A 16,735-nucleotide genomic window follows, 5' to 3' on the forward strand; every position below is an offset into this window, starting at 1 on the left:
CTGGACAACGCTGGGCATCTCGCAGTTGTGGAGTCCTTTGTCTCCTTCCCTGCTGTGTGCTCTCGGCAGCCAGTCCCTCCCATCTCACGTCATGAACATAGTAGATTCTCTATTTCCTGATGGCTTTTGCATTTAAGTTTCTAGTGCTGGAAACTCCCATTTGACATCAGAACTTTTATTTTTCCCCCGCCTGTTTGGTACCTCTGCAGACTTCACATGTCCTCATTAGGATCTTTGTCACCTCTGCAACATGTTACTTTCCCCAACCATCCGGGGCACCACCCTCTCTTCCATTGTCCCAGCTAAAGCCCTGGGAGTCACCCAGGATTTCTTGATTCTCACAAGGCTTCCTGCTGGCCGGACTTTAGCCCACCCCAAATCCCTACCCTTTCCTTCTCTGCTGCTGTCTTCTCACTGTTGTCAGAGCCGGTTTTAATCACAAAGCAGCTAGGTTTTAATCTCATTAAAAACATAAAATGGTGGCATGTCCCTTTTCTGTTTTCTATTCCATGGCCTCCCTTTGTTCTTGGAATAATGCCACAGTCCCTGGTCATAGCCACCCTGCCTTCTAATATCACATCATGGACTGTCCCACTGGCTCACTTCGTACCGGTTGTAATGACCATCTACTTGTCCTTGAATTTTCGAAGGTCATGCCCTCCTAGGGAGTGTTGTCCTGCTGGGACCTCAGATGTCTTTGTGCCTCTCCTTTTCATTCACATCTCAATTTAAATGTGGCCGCATCGGCCTGATCTTCACTGGGGTACTTGCCTACGGCACACCACTAAACACATCCTATCTCATCCCATTTTCGTTCCTCGAAGCACTAATGGTGCTCTTCTGCTTCCCACTACAGCACCGTAGATAACGGCTGCCAAGCTCTTGCGTGTCTTGTCTACTGCTAGAACTGCGCTTGGTGCTGGAGCGGGTACTGACCAAATACTTTCTGAATAGACCAGTGTCATGGACGTGTATGCTAACGTCGCCAGAAATCATTGAGCTTTTCAGTCAGGTAGTGTACATTGGACCTCGTTAAATTATGTCACCGAGAAGACCAGAGGTTGTCCAGGAGCACCCCACCTGTCCTGCACGGGGAAGGCTGCAGCAGAGGGCAGTGTGGCTGGCTGGCACGGAGAGTCCCAGGACCACAGTGGTTCTCACTATTCTGCGAGAGAAACCATTTGAGTTTTACCATAAAAAGCCGTCTCCTGGGTGATGATTCTTATTTGCCCTGCAGTTTCCAAGCAGGGTGCATGGCCCTGGGTGTTAAAGACCTAATAAACCAGCTCTTAGGTACATCTCAGGTGGCAGCTGCCAACTTAGGTCACTGATTATATGTTGTTTGTAGAATCCATATACTTACTGTTTACCTGTACTCTTGACCTGGGAATTGAAGACACTGGGGAGAAGTCCGAATTTTAAGTTTTTTCTCCTTAGCCCTGTCCTTGACTAGGCAATGTGAATGCAGGACCTTAGTGACAAGTTCTCTCCTTTTAGTACGTCTGGTCGGAAGTCAGCTACTGAGCAATAAACTAAAGCATCTTCCCCACTTTAAAGATCATTGTATTTCCAAGGCATTTAGTAAAATGAATCATAGTGTTGTTAGACGACCACCATAGTGTTGTTAGAGTCCAGGAGTATCTGCATGAACAGGTTTAAACTTTGCCCTCACGTGTGCTTCTGGAAGTTGAGCTTGGGAAAACAGTCGGCCAAACCTATTAGCAGCGCTGATGCTTGCCAAGCAAGCTGACTTTAGCCTCGTGGCAAGAAGAGGCTGTTGACAAGCCCATGTACTCATTCACACGAAAAGGGGCCAGTGGAAAATACTCTGGCCTGGTGTCAGAGCTAAGAAAATAGGTAGGAGCTTACGTGTTGCTACATTATAAACAGAAAAGTCTGGTTCTTTGTTTTTGCTCATGGCCTTAGGTGAGTCTAGGACTGGAGGTAGTGTAGAGAGGATTGCTGCTTTCTCTAAAGTTCCTGAAAGGGAAAGAGGAGAGCTTACATTTTCTGTAAGTGTCAAACATCCTATGTCTAGAAGATTCCACTGCTTCAGCAGAATAGTCAGTTTTAGGCCTTCGGCACCCACGGACCCCTGGGTGCCAGGTGCTGAGAGCGCAGCAGAGCAGAAGGCAGACCCAGTACACAGACGCACAGCAGAGCAGCAAGTGAATACGTAGGATACAAGCGGTGTTACGTGGTCTGGGGCCAAGAGGGGAACAGGGAGCCAGACGGATTGTTGTTTTCTCTAGAGGAAGCCTCACTGGTGACCAGCTAATGCAGTTGGCCTTCCCCTTTTCCCATAACTTCTGCTCTTCCTGTCTCCACTGCAGCAGCTGATTCTTTTTTATTTCATAGGAATTTCATTAGAATTATGACTGTATCCTTTTTTGCTATATTTCCCTGAGTGATTATTATTCTATTACATATCTTACTGTATTGTAGATTTCTGCCAGGTGTGGTGTGAAAGGCTCTACCATATTTCTTGAGGGGAGTGTCTCTTTGAACAGTCATGATCTTTATTACACTCTGTGTGGTTTTCAAATACACATTCTTTACTTACACCAAAGAGATCCAGGGACACCTCGGTGGCTCAGTTGGTTAAGCATCTGCCTTTGGCTCAGGTCATGATCCCAGAGTCCTGGTATTGAGTCCTGCATCGGGCTCCGTGCTCAGAGGGGAACCTGCTTCTCCCTCTCCCTGTCGCTCCCCCTGCTTGTGCCCTCTTTCTCTCTCTCTTTCTGACAAATAAATAAATAAAATATTTAAAAAGAGAGGGACAGAGATCCTGTACTTGGGCCCTTCAGATTTAGTGCTAATGAAATAAGAAAGAAGATAAATGGAAGGCCTCGAATCTTTCTTATTAGAGCTCTGTTCGAGTATGGTTTGAGAGCGAAGATGAGAAATTTCATTTTTACAGTTTGAAATTGTAATTCTCCACCTGTTCAAAACTAGAAAAGCAGTGCAATGCGTTCCCATGGACCCATGTTTCAGAACCAGTTATTGTTATGATTTTTCTGTGCTGTTCATCTTTTCCTCTTTCTTCCCTCGGTGGGAACGTTGTAACGCACATCACAGGCACTGCACCATTTATGTGGTGTTCACTGCGCCTCTGTGAATAGTGTGCTTTCATTTTCCTACACGAGCACCGTGTCGTCGGCACTCCTGACACAATTAGCCGTTCCTTTGTACCCACTCTTGGCTAGCCCGTCTATGAGTTTCCTCATTCATTTGAAAAGTACTTTCAGAGGTTTTGCTTTGAATCTGGGTCTAAACAACACTTGTGCATTAGCTTTGGTCAACGCGTCTTTTAATCTAAACCAGTCTCTGCTTGCTGTTTTTATTTCCCATTCCATGCATTCTTTGCAGAAGTTATTTCCTCTTAAAATGCCACACTCGTGTAAGGAACATTCATCTCATGGTTGCAACGTAAGTAAAAAATAGAGCCTGCAGTAACTTTGTGTGCCGGAGCCGGTAACGGGGTTTTCACACTCAGAGAACACAAAGCAGCAAAAGCCAGCCTCCAGATGGTTTGAAAAAGTAGTATCTAAGTTACAGTCTTCATTCTGTATGGTGGTTCTCTTATCCTCTTCTTTCTTCCCGAAGATACTGAAAATTCTCTTATAGGACCTTAGAGCTATTAAGATGGTCTTCAAATCCAGAAACTTCCCTCCACCAGAAGTTACCTCTTGATCACGGGCCATTCATACTTGCCTTTGCTGTGCTGAGTCTGTTTCCATAGTTAGTGTGTATGTATCCAGAGTTTACTTTGCTTTTCAAAAAGTTGACGACCACCTTGCTTTGGATTGTACTAAACTGATTTCAGCAGAAGCTTAATCTTCGGAATTGCCTTTCCTTTGTAAAGCTGAAGCCTTGGGGAGCACGGAGGCCAAGGCTGTACCTTACCAGAAATTTGAGGCGCATCCTAATGACCTCTACGTTGAAGGACTACCTGAAAACATTCCTTTTAGAAGTCCCTCATGGTATGGCATCCCAAGGCTGGAGAAGATCATCCAAGTGGGCAATCGAATTAAATTTGTTATTAAAAGGTAAGATTATAATCTCTAGAAACACTCGTAATGCTGTTCTTAAAAGATTAATTTCATGCACGTGCGTCTTTTGTTCCCCTCTCAGTTGGACTTACTCTACCTATTTAAAATTAAGTTGTATTACAGTTAGGTTCATTTATTGAGCAAATGTTTATTTAGAATCAGGTACCAGATGGACAAAACTGGGTCCGAAAGGAACCCTGTCTTGGGAGGCTTATTATAGAGATAAATGCAATAAGGTGTTACAGGGTGCTTTGGGGGAGAAGGTGAGGGTGGCAGGTAGATGGGTCAGCTGTGCATAGAGCAGTGGAAAGGGGCTTCAAATACAGGAAATAGTAAAAGTAGAGGAGGGTGGGGCGCCTGGGTGGCTCAGTCATTATGCGTCTGCCTTTGGCCCAGGGCGTGATCCCAGGCTCCACTGGGAGCCTGCTTCTTCCTCTCCCACTCCCCCTGCTTGTGTTCCCTCTCTCTCTGGCTGTCTCTCTGTCAAATAAATAAATAAAATCTTAAAAAAAAAAAAAAGTAGAGGAGGGAAGTGTCACATAACTGCACCATTCAGTGTGGAAGGAAGGAGTGATGATGTCCTGTGGGTGTGGGAAGCCAGGCAGACGTGGGCATGTGGAAGAAGGCCTTCTTCGGTCCTCTGTACTATCATGGAGTAATTAAAAGGTTTAAGGCCAGTTCCTCTTAAAAGAATTTGGAGGGATGCCTGGCTGGCTCAGTGGTATGGCGTGCAACTCTTGATTTCGGGTTTGCGAGTTCAAGCCCCATGTTGGGTGTAGAGCTTACTTTAAATAATCATCATCATAATAATAATAATTCGGAGTTGCATTTTAAAAGGATTCTTCTGGCTGGAGTTTGAAGGATAGCAGAATGGGTGATTTGGGGGCAGGGGGAGCGTGCGGAGGCCTGGCTTTCGTACAGAAGGGTGCAGTAGGGGTGGAGTGTGTAGCTCTGGCTTAGTCATTGGGGCTTGTGCATTTGTATGGTCACTGGGTCTCACCGTATAAGGGACAACACGGCTAGATATTTCTGGTTGTATTGTGGTGGAGCTCATCTGAGGTTTTAGAAACAGTTGAACTGATTTGGGTGAAATGGCGACTGTTTCGCACAGTTGAGCTTCAGATGCCTTTGAGGACATACAGGTCCGAACCTGAATCTGTGAAAATCGCTATTTTCAAAATAATCGAGTCCTCCAACTGACTTTTCCCCCCCTGGAAATGGAGTGGGAATGAACCATAGTGGACATCACTGACAGTGCACAGCGGTGTGGGGACGGCCTCTGAGGCATTTGTGTGTGCTGTTACTCACCTCACCCATGTTTTTACAGACCAGAACTTCTGACCCACAGTACTGCTGAAGTCACTCAGCCAAGAACGAATACACCAGGTAAGATAGTCGTGAATTCCTTTGTAAGAGCTCAGATCAGTGTTTTTCAGGTTTTTGACAATCTTTTAAAGTGATGGAGCTCATCTTTTCTCCCTTTCCCCCCAAAATCATATGTGGACACTCAATACAGTCACTCCTTCATTTATCAGTACACACCCAGCTAGTTTTGGGAAAGCTCAGGCTTTGAATTTAGATCAGTGGTTTCAGTAGAAATAGAATGTGTGTCACAAATGCAAGCCACGTGTTATTTTTAATATTCTGGTAGCCAGATCTGTTTCAGCCTGTATCAAACACATGATGAGGTAAAACTCTGGTGCATGTGCTACACTTGGAATACATCTCACGTCAACGAAGCCCGTTTCATGTGTCCAGTTGCCACGTGTGGCTGATGTGGCAGACCATGCAGATTGAGACCATAATCTTTATTCCCATGGCCCCTGTTCTTTTAATGACAAACATTGCAGTTCCAGCAGCTGCACTGACCTCATAGCCCAGTAGAACTGGGAGGTCTCAGTCTGAGTTGTGTGAATGCATGGTTTTATTTTCTTCATCTGAACTATAAGTCTGCCTTTATTTCTTTGTTATCTTTTTGTTTACCATGTGTAGTGTCAGAAAAAGTGACCACAGCCTGCATATCTTCTACAGCATTACAGACTTCTGTTGCCAAGAGCTAGGGGGCGTTTCTGAATTCACGCAGTTAATTGTTCTTACAAATACTGCGGCAAAATGGTATACAAGATGTCTGTTCTAAATACTGATCCTTAGCACTGAGGGTACCTGTGGGCAGCCATCAAAGGTCAGCCAGGGTGCTGGAGAGATTGTAAAATCATTTGTTTTTAGTGGCATGCAAAGTGGTTGAGAAATACCATGCGAGGGAGACAGAATTCTCCTGTGCCAGGAATCCTGCTAGGGAGACTGTATGATCAGTGAGCATCAGAAACCACACAGCGACCTCCTCAGCGTGCTTTTGATTTAGGCAAAGAAACAGAGTATTGGTGAAGAATGGAGGGTTGAGGATGACCTAGACTTTGCCGAGGGAAGTAATGGAAAGAGAAATGTTCCCGAAGGTAGAACTGGGTTAACCTGGATTAGTGTGACTGTGATGGAAGTCTCTGTTCGAGTCTTCATTTCTCAAGAGAGACGGCAAATTCAAGTTTGTGATTAATGGGATCTCTGCTTAATCATTCTGATAGTGACTGCAAATGTGAGAATGGTAGATTGAGGGATCCCATTGTCAGCCGTACTTGATCTGTTGTCCGCTAGCATAGATACCTGAAAAGCCTGTCATCGAACATAGTCTCAGTGCTCTGAATCATTAACGATACTTGGCCTTCCACCATTCCTAGGAGACCTTGGCAAGAATTAAAGTTGTCATTCTTCATTCCCGCAAAAACGTTTATCTGGTCTGCCAATAAACCAGGCATTCGTTTTTCGCTGGGCCAATTCAAGTCAGGCTGCAGCGTGACGAAAGGTCTACTTAATTCTTGGCATGACATGAGATTCAATAAAAGTTGTATGCTTAAACACGGGGGGGGCACTTTGCCGTCAGTTTTGTAACATACACGTATGTCACATGTGAGAAAGTTCTAGAGTTAACCGGACGATTGAGCTTTGAAGGGGCAGAACAGGGAGGGTGACTTGATTCCTAGGAGGAGGAGCACAGAGATCTTCACGGCAGAGGAGGCGTAGGGTAAGGCAGAAACTGGACAAGTGAACAGAAGCTCTTGATCTTGGAGAAGGGGAGTCTCAATGTTTCTACAGTTAAAAATTTTGGTTTGTACCAGACTTCCTTCCTCTGGCTGAACAGTTGAGCCACACCATATGAAACCCTTTAGAAGTTAACTTTTCTTTTAAAGGAAGAGTTTTAAAGTACTCCTGTAGTAAAAAAATAGTGTGTTACGAGACTTTTAGCAGTATTTCCAGAGCTTTCCCATCATTTCCCACCACCTCTGTCCGCAGACACAGATGACTTCTACCCTGGATGCGATCCTTGTGCTCTACTCCACCCTCTTTCTCTTGCTCGCTCACTCTCTCCTCTCCTCTCTTTTGTCTGGCCCGTCCCGTCATCCTCCATTGCTTCTCTCCATCCACAGCTCCACCGAACAAGCCCTGAGTGTCTGTTAAGTCAATGACATCCTACAGGTCTTCTGCAGTGGCTCTTTTTCCCTTTATTTACAAGGGGATGGTTGTCCTGTGAATAAGGGGAAGAAAGTAAGCCAGAATATAGATGTGAGTGGTGTCAAGTCACATCTCCATAATCTCTTTAACGTGTTATCTCTCCCATGTATTTCTGTGATTAGTGAAGTCGGCTTTCTGTGGACCTCTAGCCGCAGGTCGGTTCCATAAGACAAGGCATGCCTGTACAGAAAGCAGACACAGTCGAAGCTGTTCTGTGAAGCTGGCATGGGATGCCCAGGCCCTTACACACCGCGCCTGCCTTCCCTGACAGGAGCCTGTGGTGCTCCCCAAGGAGGAGCTCATTTAGAGCATTCTTATGAACAAGTTCTTTATTTACAGTGCGGACTGAAATTTGAATTGTCTTCCTCAAGTTCTGATGTTTGACAGGTGCAGGGAATCCTCCTTCTCCTTAAGACCCAGGGGTTTTGTTTCCTAACAAGATCAGGTTCGGAGCATCACTGGAATGTACCCCCGAAGCTGAGGCAGTGTTGTGCGTCAGCCAGCTGCCGGCTCTGACGCTTCTAAAGCAGCATCACCGCGAGGAACGACCTCCAACCTAATTTTGTGTCAGCACCAAGAAAGAACATTGTTAATTAACATTTATTTTTGTTTTCTAGTCAAAGAAGACTGGAATGTCAGAATTACCAAGCTACGAAAGCAAGTGGAAGAGATTTTTAATTTGAAATTTGGTAAGTAAAACCCAGTGATTATGTCTTAGTTTAGAAACCTAAATGAAAGGCAGTGTTCTGAATGAATTACAGCACTTCAGGGCCTACGGAAGGAAGGTCCCAGAAACTGGGTTTTCGTTTATTTCTGCTACTAAATTCGCTGCTTTACCTGAGCAAGTTCCTTTATTTCTCTCAGATTTGGTTTTCTGGTATGTGCAAACGGGAGAGGAAGGGAGGAGTTGGGGGAAGGCTCAGTCCCACTGTCTGCACTTCGAATCTGGCTAACACCGCACGTACAGCAAATAGGTTTCATCGTTTGTTTCAACGTAGATTTGTTGACAGCGGTTTCCTGGAGCGCTGTCTTGAGGAGGATTCTGAGGAGATTCAGCAAGAGTGTTTCAGTTGATTGGGTGTGTCTGTCATGGAGAAGGAAGTAAGGAGTGGGAGTGATAGCAGTATCCCCGGGGCCTTCCCATCCATCATTATCAAAAGGTGTTCACGTTTTGTTTCGGATCCAGAATCTTCCATCTCTGCCTCTGATTTAACTTTGATGAGTTCCACTTGGGTGCACCATATGCAGTTTGTATCTGTCAATAGCAGACTTACCTCTTCGGTGTGCCATGGCCCATAGTTCATTTCTGCCCAGAGCACAAAGACCATTTTGACTAATAATGAAACTATCCTTTCGATTTGTTGAAGTGTTGAAATGTTCTTTTTCCAAGTAATTATTTTTTAGGCCCATTCTTCAGGTTTGCACAATATAGTACACAAAATGCTTCCAATAATTGAGTGGAGACTCCCCTTTAAAAAAAAAATACTGAGTGGCGATTGCTAGATGATAGGGAATCTTTGCATAACACATTTGAGAATGCCCGGATGTTAGCTCAACTTACTGTGGTGATAATTTTGCAGTTTGTATAAATACCAAATCATTATGCCGTACACCTGAAACTAGTGTAATGTTATATGTCAGCTATACCTCAGTAAAATGAAACATTTTTAAAAAGCATACAGACAAAAATAAAAGAATGTCTGTAACATTTTACCTTCCATACGTTATGTTCTCTTAACTTGCAGCTCAAGCTCTTGGACTCACAGAGGCAGTAAAAGTTCCGTACCCTGTGTTTGAATCAAACCCCGAGTTCCTTTATGTAGAAGGCTTGCCAGAAGGAATTCCCTTCCGAAGCCCAACCTGGTTCGGAATCCCCCGACTTGAAAGGATTGTCCGTGGGAGTAATAAAATCAAGTTTGTTGTTAAAAAGTAAGTTCGATTTGCCATACAGTCATTTCTGGAATCAAAACAGTAAAGTTCTATTTCCATTTGAAGTTTTTCCTAGCTGCGGGCGACGGCTAAGGCTTTGGAGTCGCGGTGGGAAAGCGCAGCTCTGAGCTGCAGCTCTGGCAGAGCCCTTGCCTTGGCTCGTCCTTGAACCCGTATAGATTTTCTATTTCCGTACAAGAAGGGTGACCCCTGCCTCGCAGGGGCGGTGTTCCACTTGGTCACAGACGCTCTGCTGCCCCCGAGCACTCCTCAGTACTTGAGTGGGGGGTGAAGACATGGATCCGCATCTGCGCCGGTGTTCCTGAGGCAGCTCGTGGGCAGCTGAGTGTCCGTGCCTGTGTTTCTTCCTTACACGCCTGCAGGCTGTCTGTACTTGCAGGGAGCTAAGCTGGTGTCCGTTAATCTTCATTTCACGGAAGAAGTCATTTACTCTTCACAAAATCATGTAGCAGATCATGGTGGGAGGGACAAGTGAGGGATGTTTTTGTCCATGATGACAGAGTGCATTGTCGCATTACAGAATGATGGCCTTTATAAAAATCACTGGTCGTGATAATGTTTACTAGCTGTGAAGACCCGTAGTGTGCTGGCTATTGTAATGTTTCCTGGTTTTCTCTCTAGACCTGAACTAGTTGTTTCCTACCTGCCTCCTGGAATGGCTAGTAAAATAAACACTAAAGGTAAGAGATGATATATACTCTGTTAACATTTCCGTGCAGTCAGACATTCTTTATTGACATTACCTGAATCACACGGAATCATGTGCTAGGGTCTTTGGGGGGCTTTCGGTTTGTTTCTTTGCTTTTTAAGGTATTCTATGTGGTGGACCCTCCTCCCCCTTTAAAAACATTTCATTGAAAATTTCGTGCTTTCAGTCCTCCGTTCGTGTTTCCATAGCTTTGTTGAGACTCGGGTGGAGGATTATATTACCAGTTTAATTCTTCAGGTTTTCTTGAAAAGATCCAAACTGTATGAATTTTAATACTCCGCTTTCATAAAGCGTCCCCTTCTGGGTGTTTCCCCCTCAATAGACAAAGGTGCTCATGTGCTTATTTTATAGCCTTGCAGTCGCCAAAAAGACCACGGAGCCCTGGGAGTAATTCAAAAGTTCCTGAAATTGAGGTCACTGTGGAAGGTAAGGCCACTCTGGGGCAGGTTTCCGATGAGTCTCCAGTTCAGTGATTAATTACATCCATCAGTTCTTCAGTTTACTGTTCGTTTTTATGCAAGTGAATTTTTAACAAAACTGGGCTTATGCATGAAGACCTACCTGTGATAAAGCTAACTTTCTGAATCTTTCTGATTGCAATGTTCACAATGGTCTACATGGTGTTCCTAGAGCACATCGTAATCTGCTTTGCAAGAAGATCCCTAAAATGCTTTTATTTCCTGCTAACAAAGTAAGGCTATGGAGAGGAACACATGGGATTCTTTTCTCTCCTTTTCTTTTTCTTCTTCTTCTTCTTTTTTTTTTTTTTTCTGAGGTGGGGGCACGGAGGGAGAAAGAGAATCCCAGGCTCCATGCCCAGTGTGGAGCCCAGTGCCAGGCTCAGTCTGAAATTGAGTCAGGCATTTAACGGACTGAGCCACCCAGGTACCCCTCCTATTCTTTCCAGTAAAGAGTTGAGGGGTAATTTAAGCAGCAGTACCTTGGGTTACACTAGTTCCTGCTACATCCTCAGCTTAACACCTTCTCTATTCCCATGGGACTGTGGGAGTCTCATCTTTTAAGGTTCATGGTATTAAAGTACTTCACACAATATAGGTAGGTCTCAGCCTGTTGTTGGTATGGCTATCACCTTCTGTCTCTTCGCTTAACGCAAAGAGAAAGAATAACTACATTAGGATAATTCTTTGTTGTCACATAACCTCAAGTGTTGTGTTAATGGTTTGTAGTACTGACACTAAATGGAACCTTAGCTCCCTTTTAGTTATCTTGGGGGCAGCTGGCTGGCTCAGTTAGTAGAGCATGCAGCTCTTTTTGTGTGTGTGTGTGTGTGTGTGTGTGGTTGTTGTTGTTGTTGTTGTTGTTGTTGTTTTAAATGTAGGCTCCACATCCAGTATGGGGCTTGAACTCAAAATCCTGAGATCAAGACCTGAGCTGAGATCAAGATGTGGACGCTTAATCAACTGAGCCAGCCTAACACCCCCCCTTTTGGGGGGTGCAAGGGAGAGAGAGAATCTTAAACAGGCTCCATGCCCAGTGCAGATCCTGATGTGGAACCCGATCTCACAACTCTGAGAGCAGGCTGACTCGTGATCTCGGTCATGAGTTCAAGCCCCCTGTTGGGTGTGGAGCCTACTTAAATAAATATAAGTAAACTCTTGGTTATCAATTAGATGCTAGGAAAATAGAGAAACGAAGAGTTAACGTAACACATTAATGTGATTAGGTCTATATTAGTATGGTTACCAGGTAGAAATTAGGATTGTATTCTGTTGTAAACAACTGTGATTTTACAAGGGGAGATGCCTGTTTTTCTTACATAAAAGAAATTCTGAAGGTAGGTTACCCTTTAGTAGCTCAGAAGTTATGAGACTGACTTCTGGGTTTCCTCCTGTCCTTTCTTTCGTGGATACAAGAAGAACGATTGAGTTCCGGGTTCAGGTATACACACAAGGCAAGACATGGAGGGGATGGAGTATCCCACCTGCCTGGACCCATTGTCCGCAAAAGCAAGAAGCCGTTCTAGAATTCCCTAGCAGATTGATTCTTAGGTCTCTTGGTTGGGAGGGGAGAATTTAAAACAAAATAATGCACAGGCTCTGGTACTAACGTGTTTGGATTTTTAAGTCTGGGCTCCATCGTTTAGGCAAATTACTTAAAAGCTCTGCTTCAGTTAGTGCGTCGGTAAAGCAGTAATAAGAATGATACTTAACTCCCGTGCTGTTTCATAAACTGAGGTGTAATTCACGTATAAAATTCACCATTTTATTTTTTAAAATTCACTGTTTAAAATACACAATTCGGTAGTTTTTAGTATATTCATAAGGTTGTGCAACCTTCAGGCCAGTCGAACTCCAGAACCTTTTCATCACCCAGAAAAAAACCCCATACCTGTAGTAGTTGCTCCCTGTCTCCCCGTCCCTGCAGCCCCTGGGAACCGCTCATCTACTTTTTTGTCTCCAGATAAGCCTATTTTTGACATTTCACATAAGTGGAATGACACAGTGAGTGACCCTTTGTGACTGGCTTCTTTCATTTGGTGGAATGTTTTCCAGGTTCATCTGTGTTGTAGCTTGTCCCAGTACTGCAGTCCTTCCCCTCCGTCCACCTTCAAGATTTGTGGTTAAATATACATAACAAAGATCGGCCCTTCTAACGGTCTGCAGTTTTTAACTGTACAGTTCTGTGCATGAAGTGCGTTCACATTGTTGTGGGACTGTCACCAGTCACCACCATCGATCTCCTGAACTTTGTCCTCTGCCCCTGTCAGCAGTGAATCCCTTCATTTAAGTAACTGCTACGCCATTCTCCACCACAGCCACACATTCGACATTCCCATCAGCAGCGCACCAAGTGTTCGTGTTTCTCTACGTACTGGCCACCGCTTTCTATTTTGTTTCTTATTTTTTAAAGATTGCATTTATTTATTTGAGAGAGCAAGAGAGCTTGAGCAGAGGGGGAGGGGGAGGAGTGAAGAGAGAGGGATGAGCAGACTCCCCGCTGATGCTGGGGCTCGATCCCAGGACCCCAAGATCTTGACCTGAGCTGAAGTCAGACGCTTAAGAGACTGAGCCACCCAGGTGCCCCTTCTGTTTCTTATTTTTCAGATGGTATCCATCCTAATGGGTGTCCGTTTCTCTTTCTAGGTGACTAATATTCCATTGGGTGGATATACCACATTTTGTTTCTCCATTTATCAGATGGACATTGGGGATGTGTCTGGTTTGGGGTGTTACGAATAATGCTACTATGAACATTCATATAGAAGTTTTTGTATGGACAGAGATTTTTAATCTCTGTTTATTTTTTGAGGGTTTGATTATTAAATACAAATGAATGTGTTAACTAGAATTATCTCGTGTAAATGCTGATACTTTTCTTGCTTTGCAGTAGAATCAGCAAGGGAAACGAGATAGGAATGGGATGCTCTTTAGGTTGGGTAATAAACCTGTTGTTTAGAAACCCACTGTTTCGGGACGCCTGTGTGGCTCAGTGGGAACTGGGATCTAGCCCTGCATTGGGCTCCCTGCTTGGAGGGGAGCCTGCCTCTCCCTCTGCCTGCTGCTCCCCCTGCTTGTGTTCTCTGTCTCGCTCTCTGACAAATAAATAAAATCTTATTAAAAAAACAACCCATTGTTTCTAAATTGAAAGAAATACCATGTAAGTACTAGACCCTCACTTAGCACACTTTATACTTTTGGTTTCTAATTCAGAAGGAGAGGGCTAAGGTTGGTGATGGCTTGGTGAAAAATGGTATTGACCTGCCTTCAGATTGACAGAGAATAGGTTTATATTACGTTCCCCGTGCCGTAGAGGTCCGTGTCCCATAGTAGCTTTCTGTTGTTTCACCAAGTCTATAAATGAACTTAAGTGATATTCATTAAAATACCATAAAATAGTTGTTAGTATTTTAAGGTGATGTATGTAGTAAAAGCTGTGTCCATGTCCAGGAACTTTCTGGCAGTTTCGTGGTGGGGGAAGGTATTTTGCTTGCACCATACTGATACTGTTTTAAATGATACAGCATGCTTGTTTGGAATTCTTTTACTTTAAAAAATAAATGTATTACGTATCATTTATACACAGTAAAATGTGCCCAGTGCGATTGTACAGTTTGAGTTTTGAAAAGTGTTGGTGCCGCCACGTTAAGTCAATTTTTGGAACATCTCCATCACCCTGCCCTGAGCCCCGCGCGCTGCAGCGGCCGGTCCTCCCAGCCAGGCCGAAAGCAGCCCTCGGTCTGCTTTTTGTCGCCATAGAATGCTTTTGCTTGTTGTGGAATTTCGTATCAGTGGAGTCCCGCTGGCTCTACTCTTCATGGCTGCCTTCTTTTTCTCAACATAATGCTTTTTGATTTACACTCGGGGCACATTTCAGTGTCCTCTTTCTATCGCGGGCGGGGTATTCCTCCATGGTGTGGCTTCACCACATTTTGTTTATACATTTGTCAGCGGACATTTGGGTTTGTTTCCAGCCTTGTCTAAAAACGATACTGAGAACATTTGTGTACAAAGTGCGGCATATGTTCTTCTCCTCTTGAGGAGGGATTCAGGAGCGGAATCGTGGAGCCTTTCACATTCTGCGAGACGGCCGAACAGTTCTCCGAAGTGCTTTTGTCATTTTACACTCCTGCCGGGAGGGGATGCGTTCCAGTTGCCACCTATCCTCTCGGTCCTTGGCATTGTCATTGTTTTAAATTTAGCTTTTCCAGTGGGCGTGTGGCGCTGTTTCACTTAACTATAAACCCCAGTGCTGCTTTATTAATGTCGAATAAGAACTAGATATTTCAATCATGTCCGTTGTGTCTGCTGTTCCCCAGTTCCTTCCTGTCTCACCCTGTTACTATCGAAGGCTTGCTTCATGAGCGTGGAGCCTAAGCAGAGGTGTAAGCTGGCTGACCTTAGTAGCCTGCTGCAGGGCGGCGGTGATGGGATGGACTGATCACCTCTTCGGGGTTGTACCCGCCAGCCAGCCCAGGCTGCTAGAGACAGCTAGCCCTCGGACACTTGGCTTTTGTCACTATGCCGTCTTAAGGAAGCTGTTGTTTTTATTCAGGAGTTTTGAAATAATTAAAGAGTAGAATGTTGGATCTTGACATTTTATTTCATTTTATTTTATTTGAGAGAGCATGCATGTGCTGGGTATGGGAGAGAGAATCTCCAGCAGACCCCCGCTAAGAGCAGGGCCTGATGCAAGGCTTCATCCTAGGACCCTGAGATCATGACCTGAGCCGAAATCAAGAGTCAGACGCTTAACCAACTGAGCCACCCAGGCGCCTTGAAAGCCCAGAGTCTATACAAAATTTTCTGCAAATTGGGAAATTCGGAGTTCGAAGATGTATCTTTAGAATGTTGGTTATTTTCCCAAAAAATCTGAAGAAATTTAATTTCTTCTTTTTTCTTTTTTTAAGATTTTATTTATTTATTTGACAGAGAGAGAGGCAGCGAGAGAGGGAACACAAGCAGGGGGAGTGGGAGAGGGAGAAGCAGGCTTCCTGCTGAGCAGGGAGCCCGAAGTGGGGCTCAGTCCCAGAAAACCAGGATCATGACCTGAGCCAAAGGCAGATACTTAACAACTGAGCCACCCAGGCACCCCGAAATTTAATTTTTTTCTATTTTCCCATTTTGGCTATTTTTTAAAAAATTGCTGGCTGGCTTCAGATTAAAATAAACTTAACTATTTAAGCCTTAGGTGACCTCTACATAAAGAAGAGTCTGGGCCAGGAGTTTACAGGAATAATTTAGTTTAAGTCCTTTTTATTCAATGGAAAAACAACTGGTTTCCTATAACACTGTTTCTAATTTGTGCGAAGAATTCGAAGGCAGGATGTGTCCAGAGTCAGGTAGAGAATCCAAAGGAAGGCTTCATAGTGGAGATAGTAAAACCGTACCTGAGGTGGTGATTATGTTCAAGAGGTAAAAGAAAAACACAGAAGCAAACAGCTACCCAAAAATTCGATGGCTCCAAAAAGGTGCATTGAAGTATTAAGTGACTTGAAAATCTGTCAGGTCTTCTAGAAAGCTAATTCTGTTTGGGGCAAAATGGCTGAATGTAGGGACAGAAGCAGAAAAATGGATGGAGGCTGTGGCTCTGGGCCTCGGTGCCCATTTGCCTTGCACAGTGCTTGTACGCTGTTGGAACTTAACGTGGTTTTTCAGGGGAATCACAAACGGTGCTTAAACGTGATGAAGTACTTGTATTGATTATGATTTTCTCCTTTTAATTCTTCTTCAGGCCCTAATAACAACAACCCTCAAACCTCTGCGGTTCGAACCCCTACCCAGACTAATGGTTCTAACGTTCCCTTCAAGCCTCGAGGGAGAGAGTTTTCCTTTGGTAAGTATGAATTTTATTTTTCTTAATTTCATCATTTTAAATGAAAAGAGCCAGTACAAACACTTCTGTTTTTCTAGGTGAATTGTTTTTTTATTTGGTAAGTTGGTATATATGAGCTGTTAAAGGTACTGTAGTAGCCACTTAGCCCCCCTGTGCCTCAGTTTCT

General features: G+C 44.3%; 1 protein-coding gene across 6 annotated transcripts in view; it reads left to right on the plus strand.

Annotated features, from left to right (window-relative positions):
* Positions 1-16,735, plus strand: part of GTF2I (general transcription factor IIi) — a 98,749-nt gene that overhangs the window by 72,037 nt on the left and 9,977 nt on the right. For all 6 annotated transcript variants that reach the window (XM_045786154.2, XM_045786157.2, XM_045786155.2 and 3 more), the window contains 7 exons: positions 3,866-4,049; positions 5,380-5,438; positions 8,234-8,305; positions 9,362-9,545; positions 10,188-10,246; positions 10,627-10,701; positions 16,468-16,569. In XM_045786154.2, coding sequence (XP_045642110.1) covers positions 3,866-4,049; positions 5,380-5,438; positions 8,234-8,305; positions 9,362-9,545; positions 10,188-10,246; positions 10,627-10,701; positions 16,468-16,569 — 735 coding nt within the window. The remainder of the gene's footprint in view (positions 1-3,865; positions 4,050-5,379; positions 5,439-8,233; positions 8,306-9,361; positions 9,546-10,187; positions 10,247-10,626; positions 10,702-16,467; positions 16,570-16,735) is intronic.

The sequence above is a fragment of the Ursus americanus genome, chromosome 2 (assembly GCF_024610735.1).
Source record: "Ursus americanus isolate L20-20 chromosome 2, mUrsAme1.1.p, whole genome shotgun sequence".
Lineage (NCBI taxonomy): Eukaryota > Metazoa > Chordata > Mammalia > Carnivora > Ursidae > Ursus > Ursus americanus.